Source organism: Typopeltis vanoorti, chromosome 5 (assembly GCF_054136105.1).
Source record: "Typopeltis vanoorti isolate ZY-2024b chromosome 5, IOZ_Tvanoo_1.0, whole genome shotgun sequence".
NCBI lineage: Eukaryota > Metazoa > Arthropoda > Arachnida > Uropygi > Thelyphonidae > Typopeltis > Typopeltis vanoorti.
This window is the reverse complement of record NC_143553.1, coordinates 93,621,547-93,647,542: the sequence shown is the minus strand read 5'-3', so window position 1 is coordinate 93,647,542 and position 25,996 is coordinate 93,621,547. Positions and strand designations below refer to the sequence as shown.

The 25,996-nt window shown below is 35.4% G+C and overlaps 1 protein-coding gene and 1 long non-coding RNA gene across 5 annotated transcripts in view; one reads left to right on the top strand and one right to left on the bottom strand.

Moving 5' to 3' along the window:
• The window catches only part of LOC150106656 (vascular endothelial growth factor receptor 1-like), a 672,835-nt gene that overhangs the window by 116,468 nt on the left and 530,371 nt on the right, over positions 1–25,996 (bottom strand). For all 4 annotated transcript variants that reach the window (XM_090392613.1, XM_090392614.1, XM_090392616.1 and 1 more), the window contains 2 exons: positions 24,457–24,703; positions 2,811–2,933 (listed from right to left, as the gene is read on the bottom strand). In XM_090392613.1, the coding sequence (XP_090248739.1) occupies positions 2,811–2,933; positions 24,457–24,703 (370 nt within the window). The remainder of the gene's footprint in view (positions 1–2,810; positions 2,934–24,456; positions 24,704–25,996) is intronic.
• LOC150106658 (uncharacterized) overlaps positions 1–25,996 on the top strand; it is a 157,799-nt gene that overhangs the window by 110,167 nt on the left and 21,636 nt on the right. The window contains exon 3 of the long non-coding RNA XR_016548325.1: positions 760–959. This is a non-coding gene — a long non-coding RNA (uncharacterized LOC150106658). The remainder of the gene's footprint in view (positions 1–759; positions 960–25,996) is intronic.

Here is a 25,996-nt window from a genome sequence, read left to right as displayed (position 1 = left end):
TCTTTGGTCAGGCTGATGCTATCAGTGCCACCAATTCCTCTCCTTTATTCTGGATACTCCTGGCAGATGGTGCCAATTAGGACTTTAGTTCCTTGTTTTGACTTACAATTTTTTTTAAATTAGCCAACTGCCATACCCAACTGTTGCTGTTTTGTATTGCTGTATCTGTTTCGTGTACTGTGACAAACTGTTCTTGTGCTCTGAAGGTGCTCGATATAATACCAGCAAAATATCAGTTAATTTAATAAGTATTAATTATTTTCTTATCATTCGGTGTTATAATCAATACAATTAAAATAAACCAACAATTTTAAAAGTAGTTATATCAAATATATTAACAACAGACATATAGTAACTGTACCCTCCTGATACAGAAGGATCAAGTGAGTGCCCATGTAATGTATGTGCTCACTCGACACAAGCAAGGTACACCCAATAATGAAGAAGGTAAATGGAGGTATGCTGGTGTTTACAGTGACAGAAAGTTTTATCAAGAGATGAATGAGGAGTAGAGTAGAGTAGATGTTGAAATTTTGAAGGTAAAGATATCAATCCAGAGAATATAACTGGTTACTATATGTGTGCAGGCATCCTTCAGGTGAGTGAGTAAGTCGAAAAATGATGATATGATGCTGCATGTAGTTCCTTAGGTTCTGAAATTGAGGTGTGATAGATAACTTGGTATGAGAGAGTATGTATTAGTATACATAATGGGGGCCATTATGTATATTAGCTGCTTATTTAACTCTTATCTTTCAGAAGATGACAAGTGAGTACAAAGAAAGCAAAATAGTTCCATTGCATAAAAGAGGATCCAAGAGAAATCTAGCAAATTACATACATATCAGTATCTTGGGAGTGGTTAGGGTATTGATGAAGAAGATAAAGCAGATTTCAGGAATAGCTGAACATGAATATGATAATCTATGGCAGGAGGGAGAAAGCATGGTTTGTGAAAGGTAGGTCTTTGGAAAGTAATTTTTGCTCATTTCTTTAAAATCAAGTTTTAAAAAAAAAAATTTTTTTTATGTGGATCCCACCCATGAAAAGTTTATTTGTAAGCCTATATTACATTTATTCCATGGGTGGGTTAAGGATTTTTTTTTTCTATTTTTATTGATTTGTATACATATTTTTTGTATTTTTATTTATTTATTTATTTTACATAGTCAAGAAACCTTGCTTTTGAGATCAAGCATGGAACCCTTTTAAACTACTTTAGGCATCCAATAAGCAGACTAGTGATCTTGGATCAGACAATGAAATCCATCTCTAACCTGAAGACAATCACAAACATTCATGTCCAAGGTGATTTGAATCTGTAGCCTGTTGGTTGGAAAGCAGATATGCTAACCATTTGGCCAACCAGGAAACTTGAGTTGGATAAAGGAAATGGTTACAGTGATTTGTTACTAATGGGATATTTGACTGCAGGACTCTATATTTGGGTCACTCCTTTGGCAAGAAAAGATCACAAGCTGCTTATTTCACTGATGGAACTGGACTACAGGAAATTGATGAGGGTAGGGATTTGGAAGCAATTGTGCACAAGGAGAAAAGTGAAGATTGTAAAGTTGGCCAAAATATCTCATCAGCTGAGATGTTAAAGACTGACAAGCAGAGATAGGGAGGTTATTGTTCCCCTTTTTTAGGTTTTAATAAGGCCACATGTGTATTACTGCACATAGATCTGCTCACTTGGATTCCTTACAGATGAGAAAATGATGGAGAGGATCCAGAAATAAGTGACCAAGATTGTGACAGGTCTCATTTTAGAAATTATGGACTTTATAGCTGTGTTATAAATAACTCTTTTAATTTCCTGATGTTTCGATCTTCATATTAAGATCATACAAATATACTTGTATATGCTCCAGATGATGATCTTAATATGAAGATTGAAATGTCGGGAAATTAAGAGTTATTTATAACACAGTTGTAAAGTCCATAATTTCTAAAATTAATTAAAAACACTAAAAGAAAGGATTGTGACAGATCTATGGAATAATTCATAGAGTGACAGATTGAATCTGTGGTTTAGATAACTGATGGATGTAAATTATAATAGATTTTTTAATCCTTAGTCCTGAAGATATTTTCAGGCGCAAACTTTGTTTGCTCTCACTGGGATTAAGGATTAAAAAATCTATTATAGTCTAACCTAGTGATAAATAAATTTTCAACATCTGATGGATGTAAAGGAGGAGATATGATAGAAACATAAGTTATTAAAGGGATTTTACAGGATCAACCAAAAAAAAAAAAAAAAAATTAAATGCATGGCAGGAAGTAAGATAATAAGGGTCACCCTTGGAAATTGTGTAAGAATGTGGTTACCAAGAGTGTGAGAGTTAGATTTTTTACTTGGAGAATGAGAAATGGATTGCAAGAGGCAGTTGTGAGAAGTTCATTAGCAAATTAATTCAAGGAGAAATATGATATGTATTGTGTGAATAATGGTTAGTACAGGCCTCCCTCAATGACCCCAAAGAGATGCCCAAGAAAATAATAATAGCAATAATAATAATATTTAACATCTTATGCACTCTTATTAGTTCAGTTGGAAAAACCAGACCTACTAAATCTACATAAAGTTCAAAGGCATTTATATGGGAATCCCTCTTTTACCTCCTCCAGCTATTTGAATACATCTTTCATTAAAAGCAACAATATTCAACAAAATTCACAAGTCTGTATAAAGACAAAACAAGTCTGCTGTTCACTAAAAATCTTAACAACTTGAAAATGAAATAACAAATTCATTGGTACAATCTTACAAGAACAAAATGGATCAATAAAACTAAACTTACATCTCCTTTTTTAACATAATTAGAATACTTATAGCAGTCTTTTGCTAGGCCAAAATCACAAATCTTGACAATGTTATCTTTAGCTAAAAGTACATTACGTGCTGCAAGATCTCGATGAATTAGCTAATAAACAACAAAAATTTATATTAAATATATGTTATCATGAATTAGTGAAGATAATATTTAATAATCATAATTTTTATTAGTCTTAGTAATACTAAACAAGTAAAGCACATTTTTATGTATATTTTTTGACTTACTCACAATATGCTAGCATTATTCACTTGCAATATTGATGAATAAGGTATATCTATATATTTCAAAAACTTTTGACAGATTACCACATGACAAGATACCATTTAAATTAGGACAGACAGGGGTTGGATAACAAAGTAAATGAGCTGGTAGGATTTTGGACATCAGATAAGTGGTTTACAAGAAAGCAGTTTTCTAGACGATACAATTTCATAGTGGTGAAGGGATGCATGAGGAATATAAGACACAGGCCAGAAGAGTGACTAGTGTGGTAAGGAAAGCGAAACTGGAATATGAGAGGAGATTGGCCCTAAGATCCAAAGAAAATAATAGGGAATTTTTTAGCTATGTGGCCAGTAGGAGGAGAAATGACTGTGGAAGAATGATATTGTGGGATAAAAATGGGAATAGAGTGACTGATGCAGAGGACATAGTGGAATTGTTCAATGAACACTTTATTGGAGTATTTCATCCTAGAGGAGTCAGTTTTAATGCTAGAGGGATAGGACTGGTTCGAGGTCTGGAGGTACAGGAGGAGAGTGTGTTTCAGATACTGAGTACTCCGGATGTCAGTAAAGCAGTGGGACTGGATAGTATTTCACCACGAGTTTTGAGAGAATGTGCTAGGGAATTGACAGTGCCTTTAACGTGGCTTTTCAATGAAAGTCTGGCTTTGGCAAAGGTGCCCAGGGAATGGAAGGAAGGTAAGATAGTGCCATTGCATAAGGGTGGTAACAGAATGGAAGTGTCTAATTATAGGCCAGTCTGTGTGTCATCAGTAGTTGTTAAGATCTTGGAGAAAGTAGTGAGGGACCGTATACAGCATTGGGCAGATGAGGGTAATGTTATCTGTGAGAATCAACATGGATTTGTGAAAGGACGCTCTTGTTTTAGCAATATGCTAGCCTTTTATAATAAAGTTACAAGAACATTAGATGAGGGAAAGGCATATACTGCAATTTTCTTAGACTTGGCGAAGGCATTTGACGAAGGTGCCACAATCAGCTAAATATCAGCTTATCATGTGGCGAAGGTGCCACATGATAAGCTGATATTTAAGTTGCATCACATGGGTCTGGATGTCAGATTGGTCAACTGGATTCAGGATTGGCTGTCTGATAGGTATCAGAGAGTTGTGTATGGTGGAGCAGTTTCCAGGAGGCAGAGGGTTACAAGTGGGGTCCCACAGGGCTCAGTACTAGGACCTATATTGTTTAACACCTTTATATCAATGACATAGCCAGTGGATTACAGGGATATTCAGTTGTTTGCGGATGATGCGAAGCTGGGAAGGATTATTAGTAATAGTGCAGATGTGGTAGCCCTGCAAGAGGATTTAAATAAGCTAGATAGATGGACAAATGAATGGGGGTATCAGTTTAATGCAGCAAAATGTAAGGTCTTGAGGTTTGGGAAACATCGATGGGATGCTGCATTCTCTATGGGAGGAGTTATACTGGAGGAAGTAGGGGAGACAAGAGATCTGGGGTTGATGATTGATAGAAACCTGAAGTTTAGGGGACATATTGCAAAGGTGGTGAAAGTAACACAGAGGATTGCTGCTATTATGAGAAGGACACTGACCTGCAGAGATAAGAGGGTTATCATTTCGTTGTATAAGTCTCTGATCAGACCACACTTGGACTATTGTTCTCAGATTTGGTTCCCCAGGATTTGAAGGGGATAAATTAACTGTGGAAAGGATACAAAGGCAGATGACAAAGATGGTTTCAGGACTGTACAAGGATAGTTATGAGGATTGGCTGAGAGAATGTGGACTGCAGAGTTTGGTGAATAGAAGAAGGAGAGGTGATATGATTGAGACTTTTAAACTGTTGAGAGGTGGTTACAGGGTTGACACTGGGGAGTTCTCTCACTTGGTTGAACAGCAGGAAGGAGTGATGACAAGAGGCCATCCCTGGAAGTTACGAAAGGAAACTGTGAGCAAGAGGGTAAGGAGTGGTTTCTTTGTGTGGAGGGTGGTTGAGCCGTGGAATGCATTGCCTGATGGAGTGGTGGGAGCGAGAACGGTCAGTGAGTTTAAAGAGTGGTATGATAGACTTTGTGTTTCTCAGGGGGGGGGACCTCCCCTCGATGAGTCTTGCCAGACTTTATGTCTTAGGAAGGACCTCCCTCGAGAGTCTTTTGACTCCTTGGAGGCCTGAATAATAATAATAATAATAGTGGTATTTTTTTTATGTGACTCCCTCCCATAAAATGTAAACCTATAGCATATTACTGCTAATGGATTTATTATTATTTATTATTTTTATGTATATCTATTTTTTTTGTATTTTTTATCTGGTTACATAATATGGAAATCCTCTGTAGAGACTGAACATGGAGTTTTTTATAAGCCACTTCGGACCTAAAGACAACTGCAAACATCCCTGCCCAAAGCAGGATCAAAACTCATAGCCTGTTGGTTGGAAAGTGGATATGCTATCCACTGGGCCCACCAGACCTGTGGCATGCCACAGATAATTATTTTAGAGCCTTTATCGTTGTTTAACTTGTATGTTAATAATACCAGGGAGTGTTTAAAGATTTAAATTAAATATGCAATTACTTTAGATGATGCGAATTGAGAATATCTATGAGGATAAAACTTATGTGGCTATCCAGGAAGATTTGAACAGGCTATCTGCATGGGTAAATAATTAGTGAGGCTTACAATTCAGTGTTGCAAAACATAAGTATTTAAAAATGTGGAAGGCAAGGATAGGATGCTGTGTACCCATTTAGTGAGAATAAAATGAAGGGAGCAGAATAGATAAAAACCTGGAATTAAAAGAGCACATTTCCAAATTGCAAGCACAATGCAATATATCATGGCAATGAAGAGGGGAAACAATGACATGTAAACACTGAAATTATAGTTTCACTTTACAAGGCCTTGATCAGGCTGCATGTGGAGTATAATATGGACTACTAATTTTGAACTAATGGTCAACTAATTTTCAAGGAGATGAAGAGATTTTGCAAAGGATCCAGAAAGAGTAATATTCAGGTGAACAGAATGCTGATTCTAATGACAGACTGAGGGACTTCTATCTGCAGAACCTGGAAGTAAAGCAGAGGAGGAAGAGGTGATATGATTGAACCATGTAAGTTAGTGAGAGGCATGTACACTAGATTAATGCAGAAGTGATTTTGCATATAGTGAAGCAGACAGGGGCAGAACAAGAAGCCATTCCTAGAGAGTGTATACATGTAGCAAGGGAATGAGGGTAAGTCTTGCATGGAAATGTAGTACAAATGGAATACATTGTTTGAATATGTTGCTCAGAAACAGTAAACAAGTTTGGTGAGCACTGTGTTTGAGAGTGAGGAGACCTCTCAGAAAGAGTTATTTTGACATCACGGAGATGCGATGATGATCAGGGTGATAATAATAAATGTAATAAATGTTAGTGCATTTTTCATAATAATAATTGATTGTAAGAAAGAGAGACAAATATAGAGACTAATATAAAATGTCTCATATGGCACCTGTTCATAGGGATAGGAAAGGACAATTCAGAGTGCAAGAGGATATGTCATTTAAGTTAAGGGATATTATGTCATGATTTAAAAAGTAAATGTCTCAACTAAAACTAAAATCAAAATAGGAAAGAAATTAATAGGCTAAATGAAAAATAAATAACCAATAAATAAGACATTTTTTTAAATGTATCTAGCAAAGTAGGGATGATTAAATGATAAGTGATATCACTGTGAATTTGACATGAATTACATGCACATTTATGGAACTTAGTGAAAAGAGAAAATTATAATGAAAGATTCACTACATAAAAAAATAATAATAAACAATCAACAATTAACAGGATTTCTGTATCTAGTATAATAAATTACTACAGAATGTAGAAAATTATTTGACCCTATAGTGATGTGAATAACATGCCACTTATAGCATGCTTAAGTTGAACAAAATTAAAATTATTATTAAAATCATTAACATAAAAATTAAAGGGAAGATAAATGGAAGAAGAGGACAAAGGAAGATGAAGAAAATCTTGGCTGGCAGATATCAGACAGTGGACTGGTATGAACTCTGAGAGACTGCTCAGAATAGCTGAGAATCGCTCAAAATTTGCCAAGATGGTCGCCGACCTCCGATAGGAGATGGCACTCAAAGAAGCAGAAGAACATAAAAATTAACATTGCCAGCCTGGTTGGCCAAGTGGTTAGTGTATCTGCTCTCCAGCCAAAAGGCTGCTGGTTCGAATCCTGCTGTGAGCATGGATGCTTGTGATTGTCTGTGAAAATACTAATGGTGGTAGTAATTTCCACATTAAAAGGTAGATGGTGTTGGCATAGTTGTGGTTCACTGTAGTTGGTGAATTGAGTGGTGGAGACAGAGAGTTGTAGAGTAGGTGCCCTCCCTCAATGAATCTTTGGACTCTCTGGAGGTGTCACATAATAATAATAATGATAATAATAATAATAATTAACAGATAACTACAGAGTCAACAGATGCATCAAAAGTGGGTCTCAGATGACCAACAACATGTTAAATTCATTTATACTCTTGACATTCACAACACATTCTAGCAATCATGCCCACTCATGCCCTGTGCAAAAAATCTACTCCTTTGGTCACTGCGCTCGTACAACTTCATGGATGGTCACCTGTTCTGTCCATTACACTCTCCACTCTATGTATAAATCCTATCCAATAATTTATTATTAACATCTGACCTCCATTGAGTCAAAGGACTCATCGTGGGAGGTCCATACAAAATGATCATCAAATTCCACTCACCAATCACTCTCTGTGCAAAGAACTTGTTTGTCATTCAGCTTCCAAGAAGCTCTTGTTTTACTCTTGCCTCTCTCTACTCTACAAAAAACTCCTCCACATTAATCTGGTAGCAACCGTTCACAATCTTATACATCTCAATCACATCTGCTTTCCTTTTTCTATTCACTCTGCAAGTTGCATTCCCTCATATCTGGCATTCCATAGATCTAACACTGATACAACTTCTCTGGACCCTTTCTAAAACATCCTCATCTCCTTGAAAAACAAGACAACCAAATCTGTGTGCAGTAGCCCATATGTGGTACGATCAAAGCCCTATAGAAGGGAACCATAATTTCTTTGCTTCTACATGTCAGTGTCCTCCTCATTATTGCCAGAATCCATTGTGATGTTCTTACAATTTTACAAGTATAACTCCAAAAGTTCAAGCCTCTGTCTACCATCACTCTCACGTTCTTCAAAATTTCTCCATTAATTGTAACTCTGCATCCAAACCATGTCTACCAAATTTCAGGACTTTGCAGTTAAGTTCAATACTTTGCATTATTTTATACTTTGCAGTATTAAACTGATAGCTCCACTCAGTCCAATCACATAGTCTATTGGGATTCTTCTGCTTTAGTCACAACATCTGCTCTACTTCTCATAGTTCTTCCTAACTTTGCATCATCGGCAAACAGCTGCACATTTCCAGATAAGTCAGTCCCAATGTTATTATCATACAAGTTAAACAATAAAATAATGGACCCAAAACAGATCCCTATAGCACCCCACTAGTGATTTTCCTCTTTTGGGATACCACTCCGCCATACAAATAACCTGATGATACCTATCTGACAACCAATCAGCTATCCACTTCATTATTCTGTTATCTAATCCTATCTGTTTCAATTTAGCTACCCAATTTATCATGTGAAAGTCTGTCAAAGATAGGGTTACCATATTCTAAACTGCTGACACCCTCCATCGCCTGACAAACTTGTTCCGGACACACAAAGATCTAACACAAAAATAAATATATGTTTGAAATCTTTGCCTTTGTAAGCTTTTTCATTAATTAGATGTGATGAGTACGCTTATTAGAACACACAAAAATATGAGATTTTAAGTGTCATCATAAGTCTTATGAAACAAGAGTAGGCCTACACGAAAAAGAATTAGACTTATCACACTACATACATTACTTTGCAGCCCATGCATATTTTTCAGTAGACCTAATTTTTTTAGCAGTTCTTTGTTTCGACACAAATAGTCGAACATATTTTTACATGTAAAATGTCTATAATCAAATTTAACTACAGCAAGTCCTTTCACAGATTCTATGGTAAGTCTATTTCTTTCCTTGGTCCACTGAGCTTGTATTAATGAAAAGAGTCTCTCAACACTGGCAGATGTTTTTATTATCAAAATGCAGACATGGACATGTCTGCATAAATGCTGACGTATGGTAACCCTAGTCAAAGGCCTTTGAAAAATTCACATGTACCACTGCTCATGCACCTCCTTTATCCAGTGAATTTGACACCATGTTGTAATACATAATAACAAACCCATGATAATCATCATAAAGAATACTGCTATCAACTCCCTTTAAATATATATATATATATATATATATATATGTGTGTGTAAATAAGTTTTTTTACCTTGGGAATAATGTATTAGAGTTACCAAGTAATTTTATAAACTTGGTTATTTTACTCCTAATCCCAAGTAAGCAAACAGTTAAGTTTGCACCTGAACATAGTTCAAGTCTAAAGGTGGTGCAACACTAGGACAACTCATTGTAAAGTGGGTAAACTCTGGTCACTATTCTTAGTATTTTCCATAATGTAAAGCACATCTCACTAAGAGATGTATATTGCAATACATTGGGTGGGGGTCACTACCCAGACCGGTTTCAACCTTTTTTGAGGTCTCCTCAGTGAGTAGCTAGTAAAATAACCAAGTTTATAAAATTACTTGGTAATCCTAATACATTATTCCCAAGGTAAAAAAACTTATTTACATCTATATCTCCTCCAGAGATTCTTATTCAAAATAAAAACATCTTGTACATCATTCATGTCTATCATCTTGATATATTACTTTCTTTGGCTGCAACTCATCAGCTATCATCAACAGTACCTCTCCCCAAGTTCTATCTTCTCTATCCTCCCTGAAAATACTGTACCCATCACATTCAATTCCAGTGACCACATCTTCTGCTGACAGCCAAGTTTCACTAATGCCTACAACTTTTGGTGAGATTGCACTGACTAATGCCTTCCCTCTTCCTTCAAAAATTCTTCCCTCTTATTTCGAATGCTTCTTGCATTTGTATACAAAAATTGCAGATTTCCTTTAGTTCATGGACCAGCTTTAGAACTGATATACATGTCACTAATTTCAGTAGTCCCTTGCCAATTTATATCCCCTCTATTCTGCAATTTATTCCACAAATAAGGATCAACAATTATACAATCACTGCTTAAGTTTCTCCCACTTACACTCAACCTTTTCAATTTTAGTTTCACTGCCCAATTACTTCAACTTATTCAGAAAACAGTAACTTCTTCAATCACTTATGACCTTCCATGTTCAGATGCAACCTATCTCTTGCATGCAGCTGTCTTTTTCTTTCAAACACACTCCAGACATCAACAAATTTCAGACCTCTTTTTTTGCACATTCTTGCAATCATATCATTCATTATCATCGCTCGTCTACTTAACTCATAATTGTGAAAATGAGACAGCACACACACACACACACACACACACACACACACACACACACACACACACACACACACACACACACACACACACACTATCCTCCCATTGGCACTTTTCTTCATGATATTGAACAATGTTCTTAAATCTTTTTCCAGCCGATTTATACCACTGCTCAGGTCATTTGTACCCACCATAACTATCAACAAATTAAAATTAATTTAATTAAATTAAAATATAACAGATAAATTATACTAATACAACTGAGGATAGCTATTTCCCAAACTTTTGGAATAGTGAGACAGTCGTTCTGATTAAGATTAGGTCTATGAAATAAGGCTTCAGCACTTGCTTTATATAAATGTTCATGTTTTATGGATCTATGTAAGTAGTTTAGCATTTTGCCAATGATACTGCTTGACATATATGAAGTGCCATGCTCGTGTAGCTTGTCTTACTGTGGAAAAACAGGAAGATCTATAAATAAACATATCTCTGAACTAAACATCAAAACTACATCCATCTTATTAAACCTCACAAATCTTTCCTTGCATAACATGGAATCTAAAATCTAACCACAGGAATAAAATGGCAAAATGCTAAGCTACTACATAGATCCATATATGAACATGAATATTTATATAAAGAAAGTGCTGAAGCCTTACTTCATAGACCTAGTATTAATCAGAATGACTGTCTCATTATTTCAAAAGTTTGGGAAATTATTATCCTTAACTGTATTAAATAATTTATCTGTTATATTTTAATTTAATTAATTTTAATTTCAGATCAGTAGTTTTAATCCATGAATATGCAACTGTATACATAGAAAGAGTCCAATTTAAGCATGTGCACTACCATTTTTAGAATTCAATTCCAATTGTTGTATTTCGTCTTATGTATCATAAGACAATATCATACATAAAATGAAATATTTACATAATAAAAACTTTATTTACTTGGCAATTATGTTATTTTACTCATTATCAACCCTAGTCCTCACCAACTTCTGTAATACCTTAACAACAAGTCACAACAATTCCAGATACACTGGCCTATAATTTGTAAACAGTTTTACATAAGCTCAAAGAGAGAAGAAGAGGGTGAAGGAGAGAAGAAGAGGGTGAAGAAATATAAATTATAGAGTTTTTATACATAGAGCTATTATATATGTGTAATTTATGTACATTATACATACTTTATGTAAATTATAGAGTTATTATAGAGAGAGGAACTTTAGTTTCTCTCTTTCATGACAGTTATGAGAAAACATCACAATGGAAAGAAAGCAATTGAATTTGCACTAGAGAGTCCAAGAACAGACTGATTAATACTTCATAGATACAACCACATCTTTATTTGTCACTACCTACATTATCATAACAGCACTGTGCATAGTCTATACACCTCCTGCAATGTTCTTCCTTTGAATTTTAGGTCACTGTTTACTACTGCAACCAGATTTAAATCTTATTCACATTTTGGAGCATAGTTCTACTAATACAGCACAAAACGTCACACTTCTGCACTCCAAAATGCAAGCCATGCCATAAATGTGCATGCTATTAAAGCAGTGATCTATTAAATAGCATACTTCATGTGTACTTATTATTATTGGGCTATTCCATGGATTCCTTAGACTTATCAAGGGAGACCCTAAATATAACCTGCATGAATGGTGGATCATGCCAAGCATTATCCGCCATTCATGCAGGTAGCTATCTTACTTTGCTTTGAACTCATTCACAGTCATGGCACCCTCAAGAATTGTGACCCATTCCACTCATTTACCGCCTTCCAAGCAAAAAATCTAGTCCCGACAGACCTGTTAACCACACTCTTGCTCAATTTCCAAGGATGGCCCCTAGTTCTCCCACCATCAGACCTGTTCTGAAAAATTTCCTCTGTATTAATCTTGTAAAAACAATTCAGTAATTTGTGTCGTCTCAGTCATATCACCCTTTTTCTATCTGTCGACCAATTTCTATAACCTGCAAATCTTCAACCTATCCTCATAAGGTTCATTCCATAGAGCTGATACCATCTTGGTCACTTGCCTCTGGATCCTCTCCACCTTCTCTTCATCCCCAAGAAACCCAGGTGATGATCTGCACACAGAAGTCAAGATGGGGCCTTACCAAGGCTCTATAAAGAGATATAATAACCTCCTTGTCAGGATATTCTTCAGCAATCAAGTAATCCAACGAGCTGCTTTAACCACTTTTTAAATATTCCCATCTTAACTTCCTATCCACTAAGACCCTCAAATCACTGACTTCATCAATTTCCTGGAGTACAGTTCCATCAATTGAAAATGGTATAAAGACAACTGGTGCGGAATGTGTAGTGGAGATACTTAATGAGCAGTTCATAAAGGTTTTTCATCTTGTGAATGTGACTTCATAGAGAGACTGAGCAAACTAGATGTTAATAAGGCTGTGGGACTTAATATATATCACCACGTATTCTGAAGGAATGTGCCAGGGAGTTGACACCTGCCTTGACATATTTTTTTAACATGAATCTTGCACTCTGTCAAGTTCCTAAGGAGTGGAAGGAGGGCAAGATTGTGCCACTTCATAAAGGAGGTGATCGAACTCAAGCATCAAACTATAGGCCTATCTGTGTGTCAGGAGTTGTGGTTAAGTTGTTGGAGAAGCTTGTGAGAACTAGGATCCAGAATTGGTTTGACAACAATGGTATTATCTTTGAATGGACAGCATGGATTTGCTAAAGGGAGGTCATGTTTTAGTAATCTACTTATGTATTACAATAAAGTGACTGTTTCCTTGGACAGAGGAGAAGGATATAGTAATATACTTGGATTTTGCAAAAGCTTTCGATAGATTACCTCATGATAAATTGACAGTCAAACTAGAGCAGATGGGGTTGGATATTAGATTAGTGCATTGGATTGGAGACTGGCTATTTGATAGGTATCAACAAGTTGTGTATGGGGGAGCGATATCCAGGAAAAGGAAAATCACTAGTAGAGTGCCTCGGGGGGGGGTTGTTTTAGGGCCATTACTGTTTAACTTGTATATTAATGATATTGATGAAGATTTGGATGGAGATATTCAGTTGTTTGTAGATGATGCAAAGTTGGGACGAACCATGAAGAGTAGAGAACATGTTTTCTACTCTTCATGGCCTTACAAGGACTTGAATAAATTGAGTGAAATGGGGATATGAGTTCAATGTTGCAAAATGTAAGGTTTAAAATTTGGAAAACAAAGATGGGATGCAGAATTTATGCTTAGTGAGGATATATTGTTGGAGGTGGAGGAAATACGAGATCTTGGGGTGATAGTGGATAAGGATCTGAAATTTAGGGGACACATTGCCAAAATTGTGAAGACAACACAAAGGCTTCTGGGAATGATGCAGAGGACACTGACTTGTAGAAGTAGGGATTCTTGTTCCATTGTATAAGGCTTTGATTAGGCTATACATGGACTATTATTGTGCCCAGATTTGGTCACCTGGTTTTCAGAAGGATGAAGAGATGTTGGAAAGGGTCCAAAGGCAATTCTAACCTCTGGAATGTCGAGTATGAGGAAAGATTGAGAAGATGTAGTTTGCAGAGTCTGGTGGACAGGAGGAAGAGGGGAGATATGATAGAGACCTACAAGTTAGTAAGGGGTTGTTATAGGATCAATGCTGGAGAAGTTCTACAGAAAATAGTAGGAGATCAGGGGGAGAACCATAGGTCGTCCCTGGAAACTGTATAAAGAGGATGTGAGTAGGGGAGTGAAAAGCAGGTTTTTTTTTTTTCGTGCAAAGTTGTAAATGATTGGAATACCTTGCCTGAGAGTGTGGTATCTGCAAGGAGTTTGAAGGTGTTTAAGACACAGTATGATGAGCTGTGTGTGTGTGTGTGTGTGTCTGTGCGTGATAAAAGGACTTCCCAGATGAGTCTTTGACTCCATGAGGTCTTGGGGTAATAATAATAATAATAATATGGTACACAGCTGGTATACCATATACAGAGGCAGACTAGGTTTAAAAATATTGGTTGCCAGGAGACAAAGGGGGGGGGTTCACTCACAACTATAAGGCTAACATTTAACTTTTATAAGAAATAAATAAAATTTTCAAAAAATACATAAGTCAAAAAAAAGTACATTTGAAATTTTTGCAAAATAAATGTATATTTTTTAGTAATTACAGTGTACATATATTGTACGTATTACTGGCAGTATACAGTAGATACTGTATAATGTATAGTATACAGTAGATACTAAATGTAAATACAGATTGTTATAATTGAATTAAAAAATTTTTTTTTTTAATTTTAAATAAATGATGGATATTTTAAAATAATTTGCTTGTACTTAACAGTAGTTCAAAAGCATATTTCATGCAGTCCACTATATTAAGAGCAATCATTTGAATTCACTAGATAATTGTGTAAATCTGTCAATAATTGCTTCTGCATCCAATTCGTCTAACAATTTCTTTTCAATGGATAGCAACATGTATGATTCCAAGTTCTCCTCAGACAGTGAATTTCTTAGCATTGTCTTTATGATCTTTAGCTTTGAAAATGTCCTCTCACATTGGACTTGAGTAATTGATAGTGTGTGGTTGACTTTATAAAGTTCATAAAGGTTATCATATGCCTTGTCATGAAATCTATTGGATGCCAGAATTTTTAGTACACACGATGGGCAAGTGCTACAAATTTTACACTTGTTGCAGCTGGAATCCATATTCTCACCATCATTAAGCAATAGCTTTAATACATCAAAGTTCAAAGCAAAAGAAAACAATTCCAATATTACTTGATCTTTGCTGATTTGCTTAATAATATCTTCGAATGCTTCATCTTCAAGGCCCTTCTCTGCAATAGTTTTAAACTTTGCTGGATCCAAGCAGGATAAATCTTTATACAACTTTTTGTGTTGTACAAAGCGTGAATCTAGTGACTGGACAATGCGGTCCATTATTAGGTTAAACACATTTACTTGAAAATCAGCTAGCGAAGCTGAGGAATTTCCTTCATCATCTATAAGCTCATCTGCCATTCTTTTCTTCTTCCTCTGCCTCTGGCAATGATGTTTCCAAAGAGTCCATTTCCAATGTTTGATTTTCATCCATATTCAACTGTGAAATCTTGTCATTACATTTATTTACAAATTCCAATGCCTTGCTGTGAACGTTATCAAATGTTCTTGTCTGTTTCTTCAACTCTGTTGTAGTTGAATCTATTAAACTCTGAAATGTATGCAATAGCTCGATACAAAGTTGACTCTGGCTGCACATCATGATCCCAGGCTAAGCTTCATTGTGCAGTTGCAATATTAAAGGTCACAGCCTATATAACATATGCATTGGCCTCACATAACCCGAATCAGAATTATTTTTTCAGAGTTATTTATTATATTCTTAAATATAAAGCATCCTCAAAAAATGATTAATTTATTAAAATAGTAATACAACGTAAATTTTAGTTGCATACAGTAATAATATTGGAACTTCTATTATATTTTCAAGCTACTAAAAGGTCATTAACATTTTTATCATATTGTCTAATGTTTAAGGGGTCTGCTTGCCATCAGGCTAGCTGACACCCTGGCCAGTCCGCCACTGACCATATACCATAACCTTACATTTGCCACATTAAACTGACATCCATCTCCTTCACCCATACTGCCAGTCTACCCAAATCAAGCTAAAAAAAACATCTTTTTTATTAACTATTGCTCTACCCAATTTTTCATCATTTGCAAACAACTGAATAATTTCTGTCAGAGTATTTCATCCTGGAGGAGTCAGTTTTAATGCTAGAGGGATAGGGCAGGTTCGAGGTTCAGAGGTACAGGAGGAGAGTGTGTTTCAGATACTGAGTACTCTAGATGTCAGTAAAGCTTTGGGACTGGATGGTATTTCACCACAAGTTTTGAGAGAATGTGCTAAGGAATTGACAGCTCCTTTGACCTGGCTTTTCAATGAAAGTCAGGCTATGGGAAAGGTGCCCAGGGAATGGAAGGAGGGTAAGATAGTGCCATTGCATAAGGGTGGTAACAGACTGGAAGTGTCTAATTATAGGCCAGTTTGTGTGTGTCATCAGTAGTTGTTAAGGTCTTGGAGAAAGTAGTGAAGGACCGTATACAGCATTGGGCAGATGAGGGTAATGTTATCTGTGAGAGTCAACATGGATTTGTGAAAGGGTGCTCTTGTTTTAGCAATATGCTAGCCTTTTATAATAAAGTTACAAGAACATTAGATGAGGGAAAGGCATATACTGCAATTTTCTTAGATTTAGTGAAGGTATTTGACAGGGTGCCACATGATAAGCTGATATTTATGTTGCAGCACATGGGTCTGGATGTCAGATGGGTCAACTGGATTCAGGATTGGCTGTCTGATATCAGAGAGCTGTGTATGGTGGAGCAGTTTCAAGGAGGCAGGACCTATACTGTTTAACCTTTATATCAATGACATTGATTGCAAGGGGATATTCAGTTGTTTGCGGATGATACGAAGCTGGGAAGGATTATTAGTAATAGTGCAGATGTGGTAGCCCTGCAAGAGGATTTGAATAAGCTAGATAGATGGGCAAATGAATGGGGGTTATCGGTTTAATTCAGCAAAATGTAAGGTCTTGAGGTTTGGGAAACACTGATGGGATGCTGCATACTCTATGGGAGGAGTTATACTGGAGGAAGTGGGGGGGGGGAGACAAGAGATCTGGGTTGATGATTGATAGAAACCTGAAATTTAGGGGACATATTGCAAAGGTGGTGAAGGTAACAGAGAGGATTGCTGCAATTATGAGAAGGACACTGACCTGCAGAGATAAAAGGGTTATCATTCCGTTGTATAAGTCTCTGATCAGACCATACTTAGAACTATTGTTCTCAGATTTGGTCCCCAGGACTTGAAGGGGATAAATTAGCTGTGGAAAGGATACAAAGATGGATGACAAAGATGGTTTCAGGACTGTACAATTTTGGTTATGAGGATCGGCTGAGGGAATGTGGACTGCAGAGTTTGGTGAATAGAAGAAGGAGAAGGTGATATGATTGAGACTTTTAAACTGTTGAGAGGTGGTTACAGGGTTGACACTGGGGCGTTCTCTCGCTTGGTTGAACAGCGGGAAGGAGTGATGACAAGAGGCCATCCCTGGAAGTTACAAAAGGAAACTGTGAGCAAGAGGGTGAGGAGTGGTTTCTTTGCATGGAGGGCAGTTGAACCATGGACTGCATTGCCTGATGGAGTGGTGAGAGCGAGAACGGTCAATGAGTTTAAGCAGTGGTATGATAGACTTTGTTTCTTGGGGGGGGGGGACCTCACCTCGATGAGTCTTAAGATGATGATGATATTTCTAAGGCTCTTTTTACTGTATCAATTCACCTATATCTTGGTATTCTTCAGTCTTTTTCCTGCCATCCTGGCAAAGAACACTCGTTTTGCTAATCTTTTGTCTCCCATTCTGTTTAAGTGACCATACCACCTGAGATTAGCTCTATTAGCACATTCCTGAATGCTAACAATCCCGAGTTCTTACCTAATATCCTCATTTTTAATGTGATACTGCCATTGATGCCATCTGTTCACTCCATTAATCTTTCTCAGCACTCTCATATCAGAGGTCTCCAGTCTTTGATCAAGCATTTTATTTCTAATTTTATTAAGTTAAAATTGGATTGAACATTGACTTGCATACAGCAAATTTAGTGTTTTGACAAATTTCTTTCTTATTTCATCTAAATTAATTCAGCTGAAATCCTATAATACCAGCTTTACTATTTCTGTTGTCTATTTCCATATTTAATTTACCATCTTCACTAAATATTGTGCCTAAATCGCTGAAATATTGTACTTGTTCTATAGGTTCATCATTCAAGATACAGTTGATGTTTTCAATGTTTCTGCCTATATTTGTTTTCTTTGTCTTTTTATTGCTGATTTTCATGCCAAATTTATTACAACAGTTATTCAATTTAGTCAGGGAATCTTGCAGACTTGTAATGTATTTATTCAGAAGTATAACATCATCTGTATAAAGTAAATAGTCAAGATTAACATCACCAATTTTGATATCAGATTTAATATTAGTTTCCTTCATAATGCGATATATGTAGATAATGAATAACAGGGGTGATAATGTGTACGTTTGTCACACACCTGATTTTACATCAAACCATCCTCTTGCACCTTGTTCAATTCTAACTGACTTACAGCTTAAATGGAGACTATGTATTGCTTAAAATGTCCCATTTATACCATATAACTGTAGCGTTTTGAAGAGCTTTCCTCTTGACACCTTATAATTTAAATATAAGGTGTAATTTAAATACATGATATAATTTAAATTCAAGTCCTTGTTATCTTTCCAAGGTTTCTCAGCTATTTGTCTTAAAGTGAAAATCTGATCCTGACAACCTCTATTTGGCCTGAATCCCACTTGTTCTTCACCACGCTTTGCTTCCGCAATTTTTCATAGTTGTTTCTCGAGTATACTTGCGTGAATCTTACTACGAACACTCAGTAAGGAAATGCCTCTGTAATTCTCACATTCAGTTTTATTTCTCTTTTTATAGATGGGTTATGAGAGCTCTACTCCAATCATTTGGAATTCGACCTTCTGACTAGTCATTCTGAAATTTGGCCAGAAAGGCATTACCATTGTGGCCACTATAATGCCTTTCTGGGCCAAATTTCACCTACTCCAGCTGCCTTTCCAAATTTCAGGTTTTTGATTACATTTTCTACTTAAAGTAATTTTTTGTATTGCTGACTGACTGTTTCATTTAGTAATCTTTCAAAATACTGCATTTTTCACCTTATAAGATGCACCATTGTATTGGACACATCTCATTTTTCATGTCGAATTTTTGGGAAAAAAATATTCTTCGCAGTATAAGACATGAATTATGCATAAATTTTTTCATGTAAATATTAATTTTTTTTTAAATTTTAAATTTTAATACACGTACTATCCATTTATTAGATTAAAAAACAATTATTCTTAAAAAAATTGAACATATAATAATATATATAATATAAACAAAATAATTTTTATAAATTTTATTAATCTTCTTTTCAAATCTTTATTCATCTTCACTCTCAAAATTTTCTGATTTGATTCTCCATCAGAAAGCGAAATCATTGCTGTCTTGAAATAATAAGTCATCCTCTGTAATGTCAAAAGAATTACTAATGCCACATTTCTGAAAAGATTTTATAATAATTTCGGTTTTCACTTCATTCCATGAACTCTTTACCCATTTGCACACCTGCAAAATTGTGGCCTTCTTTCTCCTACCTGTAAATGTTTCCACAAAATCTGGAGATTGCAGCCAATTCACTCATTTTTCTCTCATAAATTCTTTGAATGGTTTGTTTATTGATATGTCTAAAGGTTCAAGCACTGAGGTGAGTCCTCCTAGGATTACTGCTATTTTTGTGTTCATTTTGCAAAGTTCATTCTTAACAGCTTCAGTTTTATGGCATCTAAACTGATCCCATACTAACAAAGCAGGTTTCTGACGTAAACTGCCAGGATGTCCGGGCCACACCTTCTTTATCCATAACTTCATCCCTTTTTCATCCATACATCCTTTTGGATGAATATGAATGTAAACTCCTTTGGGCATTAGTTTTCTTTTAAAAATTAAAAAAGGTGGAAATTTTGTTCCATTCTGCACAGAACGACAAAACAACGGTATATAGTGGTTTTTTTTTGTAACCAGAAGTTTTAACAATAATATTCAAGGGCACATCGAATAACAATATTGTTTGAGGGCACATCAAAAGTCAGAGGTACTTCATCCATAATAGCTATCTGTGAAAGTTCAAAATTGCCTTGTTTTCTAGCACTTATGATGAATCTGTGAAACTCAATAATTTTATTTCAGAATGCATCTGGCATTTTTGTGACATTTTTGTTTTTGCACATATGCATAAATCTAAAGCACCATGATGATGAACATGTAAAATCAATGATGTTCCTTTCTGATGCCAATAATTTTGCTCATTGAATAATCATTTTTGTAGATACGCAATAACCCGCAATATGTAAAACAGCTGTTCAGAGGTAATGTCTTGAGTGAAAGAGAAATTCTAGTTTTTTAGAAGCTGAGGAGGCAGTAGTTGTGTATATAAGCACTAAAGGAGGATGGAGTTCTTGATATAAGCCAGTTGTGGTTATGCTTGATTTTTTATTTGTGTGGCCTCTTTTGGAGAACCAGGGTCTTAGTTAGGGGATGGCAGTTCAGAGTGGAGAAAGTATGTTTCCATGCCAGTAAGGATTACTTGTGATATGTTCAGTGCATTTGTTTCGGTTGGAAGGCCAAAAAAACAATAGTCCAACCATGAGAATTACACATAGAAGTCTTGGAGGCTATCCCAGTTAGCACTGTTACAGTGCCAAACTACTCTTGTATGGGAGTGGCTGTGTAGGCGTTTTTGCATAGGGGAGGAGACAAGCACTAGATTGCAGTCAGAATTACCTAGGGGGGGATCACTACATTCATTGTGTATTTGGAAAGGTCACTGGCGAGGAAGAGATCTAGGATGTTTGGGGAATGATTAAGGTTATTTGGTAGTCTGGTTGGCATGTGAACAATTTATGTAAGGTCATTAATGGTGGCAAATGTTTCAGCATCTCTGCCTGCTAGATCTGTACAACTGGAGGACAAAAGCCAATTGGTGTTGTGGACATTAAAATCTCCTAGAAGGATTTTGCTGTTAGATCAATGTTTAAGGATAGGAAATTAAAGTGCTCAGAGTGGTTGGTGGCATTAGGGAAGGACAGAGACAGCAAATGAATTTGACTGAGAGGGGATGGGAGATTTTCAACCAAGGAATGTCATAGTCGGGTGATTCTAGGTTTGGTGCTCTCTGGCAAGGTATGTCAGAGCAGATATACATGTAGATGCCACTCTTGGGTTGAAAGGAGTTAAAGAATGTCTAGTTTGGAACATTGAGATGACTGGGGGAAGTGAAATTTGAGTTTCTGCCAAGAAGAGTAGGTTGGGTTTGGTAGACTGGAGATGGTAGTGGACACTATTAAGACTGGAGTTGAGGCTGCGTGAAGTGAAGTGGATATGCAAGACTCCGTGGGCATATATTTGACTATTAGGGTATTGCATGTTTTCTATGCAGTGCCTGCATACTGGTCTTCATGGTAGCTACTAGTGGGGTCACTTGATTTCTGCACCAATTTTCCTTGTTTGTATTCAATGATCTAACTATTGTCTCCATTTTGGCATTTTTCTTCAAGTTGTTTTCAAAGTTCATGTCCTTGTTCTGTCTGAGTGAAAGCACTCATGACAATAAACCATTTTTGAGAAATCTATACTGCTAACTACATTTGATTTTCAAGTTGTCTATTGTGATGCTTTTGTTTTCGCTGCTGTGTTGTCTATATTCACCGTAAGCTGCAATTACAAAAAAAAAAAAAAAAAAAAGTGTGACTAAACCCTCTACATTCTTAACAAACAATATGCAATTAGTCTCAGCCATCACAAATAAATAAAATTTCACTGAAATGTTCCAAGTTTTGTCCAGTATTAGAACAAATGAAAGCTAACTTTTTGCTTGAACCTGTCTCCAACAGTTTTCCTTCATTGATATATATATCCTCTCTATCTTCCTTTGATATGATCCTCCATCTTTTAAGATATGTATTAGTGATCAAAAAGTGCAGACAAGCCTGATTATAATGATTCCTATTAAAATGAAAGCATCTTATAAATCCCATTATTTACTATACCTCTAACAATTGAATTTCCAATCAGTGTTCAGTTCATGTAAACATTCTTTTACAAATCTTTCATGTTCAAAATCTCCTCTTTCTTCATTCATGTCAGCTGATTACTTCCTTCAAACATTCCTTTCCAATTTCCATCCTACATATGCTTCATTTAACTCTTCATCCTTACTATCTCCTAAGTTCTTTCCACCATACTTTCAATACTATTACCATGTTTTGTTTTATTTTGTTTTTAATTCAGTTCCAGTCACATTTTTTTTTTCTTCAAACACTCCATTTTATCATTTATTATTGCATAGAAAATTTGAATATTAAATGATTTGCCTGGCACTAGAACATAAAGTAATCCTATAAGAAAACACTTATTCCTCGAAAGCATGGTTCAAGACAATGTTATAAACCCTAATAACAACAAGCAACATTCCAAGGAAGATTTCCCAGGCTTTGCACTAGTTACAGTTAACTCTCATCATAGCAACTTGTAGTAATCCAAGAATGATTTGTTATTGTAATTAGTTTGCTAAGACTCTTTTTTTTTTTTTTTTTTTAGAATAGCATGAGCAAAATTGTAGGGATCCCAGGAACAGTTTGTTATAGTCAGTGGTGTGTTGGTAAATTTTTAACAACCGGCTCGCTTTATGAAAAATTTGATTCTTCACAAAGTTCTATTGTATCTTCAGATGTCTTTGTTTCTGCTTCTTCAAATTTTGTCCTTTTAATGTTTAGAAAGTTTCATTCTATTTCATTTTTTCAACTAACGGCTATCTGCCTTTTCAACTGCAAAACTCTAACCCTGATTAAAATTATTTTAATTATTAAAAAAAAAAGAAAAAACCGAAATAAAAACATATATTAAAGAAAATTTTCCTATATTACCTACAACTTACCTATTATCAAATGAAATCCTGAACAAAAAAAATGCAACACTAATATTACCACTCGTAGTCGATCAAATGACCAGAGACTGTAGCCGTCGCGATGAATTTTTGTATTTATCGATAGTGCAACAATGTTGCATTTCCAAGAACTTAATGTTGCAAGTTCTTGGAAATTCGCCGAAAAATAAGGAATTATTGTTTATTCAAATACCCAGTTCAGGAGTTTTGATAACGTGTTTGTGTTTTAACGAATACAGACATTGTTTAGTAAATAAAATCGTTTCCAAATTCCCGTTCGTAAATTGAGTTTGTGTTTTGTGAATTCTCCTTTATGCATTTATTTTTGATAATAATAATAATAATAATAATAATAATATATGTAAGTGTTTATTATACAATTTCAAAATATTTATGAGAAAAAGTATATACCACCATTCATCATCTATCCTTTCATAAAGAATTTTAATAACCGGCTCGCCCAACTTAAAAACATTAACAACTGGCTCACTAAATTTGAAAAATTTTAACAACCGGCTCACACGAGCCAGTCCCAACACACCACTGGTTATAGTGGATAATTTGTTACAGTAACTTTTTTCATCTCATTGAACTTGGGGCTTTGGTAAGGTTACTGTTGTTTTCTATAGCAATTATTTAGGAATTTGTTATTTATTATATGATAATAGAGTGACAGGGATGTACAAACAGGCATTCAGCACCATCTTATGAAACCAATATATTACTATTGGTTGAAATATATTTTCTGTCTGTAAATTGTGTATGTGCTATTAATTGATTTGTCTGGGTGCAGGCAAAACACTCTGCCATCTCCTTATGAAACCATCTAATCACTTAAATATTTGAACAGCCTTGACAGATTCTTCATCCTAGACACAATTCAAAGCCAGGTCTTTCCAACCAAAGGGGTTCATTTATACTGACTGAGTTACAGAGGCTCTTAATCCAGGAATAGTTTGTTATTGTAAAAGTTTGCTATAATGACTTTTTTAACATAGTAGGAGCAAAATTGCAGGAACCCCAGAAAGAGTTTGTTACAGTGACTTTTTTTCAGAATATTACACTGGTCAGGACTTTACAATCATTTCAGATAGCAAGAATTTGCTATAGGAAATTAACAAGAATTTGCTAATACAGTGTTTGCTGAGGTAAGAATCAACTATAATATAGAATGCAAGAGGAAAGAATGTAAAAATACACTAGAAAGGAAATTAAAAGAAAAATATTACTTTAAAGCAAAATTAATTAATAATTTAAAAGTCAGATCAACATAATTTTTACATAAAAATACCTTTCGTGATGCTAGATATTCCATTCCCCTGGAGCACTGAAATGCAAAACATAATAAGTCACATGTTGTAACGAACTTTGGATCATCTGCTTTATGCAGTTCTGAGCCTGAACTAGTTCTCCCAGATTGGCTAATGTCACTACCATTATTTAAGTAATATTCTTCTTCTTTTGCAAGAATTTCATGATTAACATTTTGGCAACCTTTGCTACTATGTAGTAGTTCAACATAATGAACTTGCCTTTCTCTAAAAATAAATCAAATAACATATAGCACATTCAAATCCTTTTTAAATTTACTCCAAATAAATGAACACTAAACAGTGTTATCCATATATAAAAAAAAAAGAAATGATCCAAACAAAATGACTCACATTCTCTCTCTCTCTACTGCAATATTATCATAACATCCTTAATAAATATCCAGTATAAAAAGAACAAAGCAAAATCAAAATTATCAGAAATTTACATGAAATGCAGTAGTTCAAAGGGAAATCAATGATATGATATATATATACTTGGTTATTTGTTACCTAATTTTTTTTTTTAATATTAGTCTCACACACAAGAATTTGAATGACCTATATAGCTCATCAGTACTATGTTTGTGGGCAAGTGGTTGAGAAGAAAGAACAAACCTGTTGGTATGTTTTTTGAACAACTGAAATTCCTTAATGAAGACCGTTATGTTGGGCAGTTGTCATGTACAATATTTATTGGTTTTAGGGAAAGTGTTAGCCAGTTCAGCAGAACAATGCCCATAAAAATACCTGTAGAAGAAGCACTAAAGAGAAACAGCACATCTGTGAGATGCATAGTAAATAAACAGAAAATAAGATTTTTGACTTAGATGTTGACTTCCATTTGGCTAAACAAGATGCAAGGAAAGGGTGGAGCATAAAAACCTAAGCATCAGATGGATAACTTAGAAATATTGTGCATAATTCTAGTAGGTTTTATTTTTGAGATTATTTTATTATTAATATTTTTTTATTATTTATATAGAAACTCCATGGAGTCAAAAGACTCATCACAGGAGACAGCTTTGATCCATTAACACAATAACTATTATACATCTCCTTAAACCTATTCATTATTGGGGCACTCACAAACACCTCTGGCAATCCATTTCACTCTATCCTCATAGGGAATATTACAGACCTATCGCCAGCTTGATCACTCATTTCTGAATCCTCTCCACCACTTCCTGATCCCCAAGAAATTTAGGCAGCCTAATTTGTGCACAGTAGCTAACATATGGCTGAATCATAGCCTTATAAAGAGGGATAACAACCGTCACCTGCAGATCTCTAGCCTCATCAATTTCCTATAAAGTATTATCATCAATATGATACGAAGTGTGGAAACTTTTCATCCCAACCTTACAAGGTTGTCAAAGGACAAATGACAACCACTGTCCTTTCCCATAACTGCCAATTTATTTAAATCATCCCATAAGATATGTACATCACCTTTATTGACTATTGCCCTCCCTAGTTTTTCATCATCAGCAAACAACTGAATATTGCCCTTCAAATCTT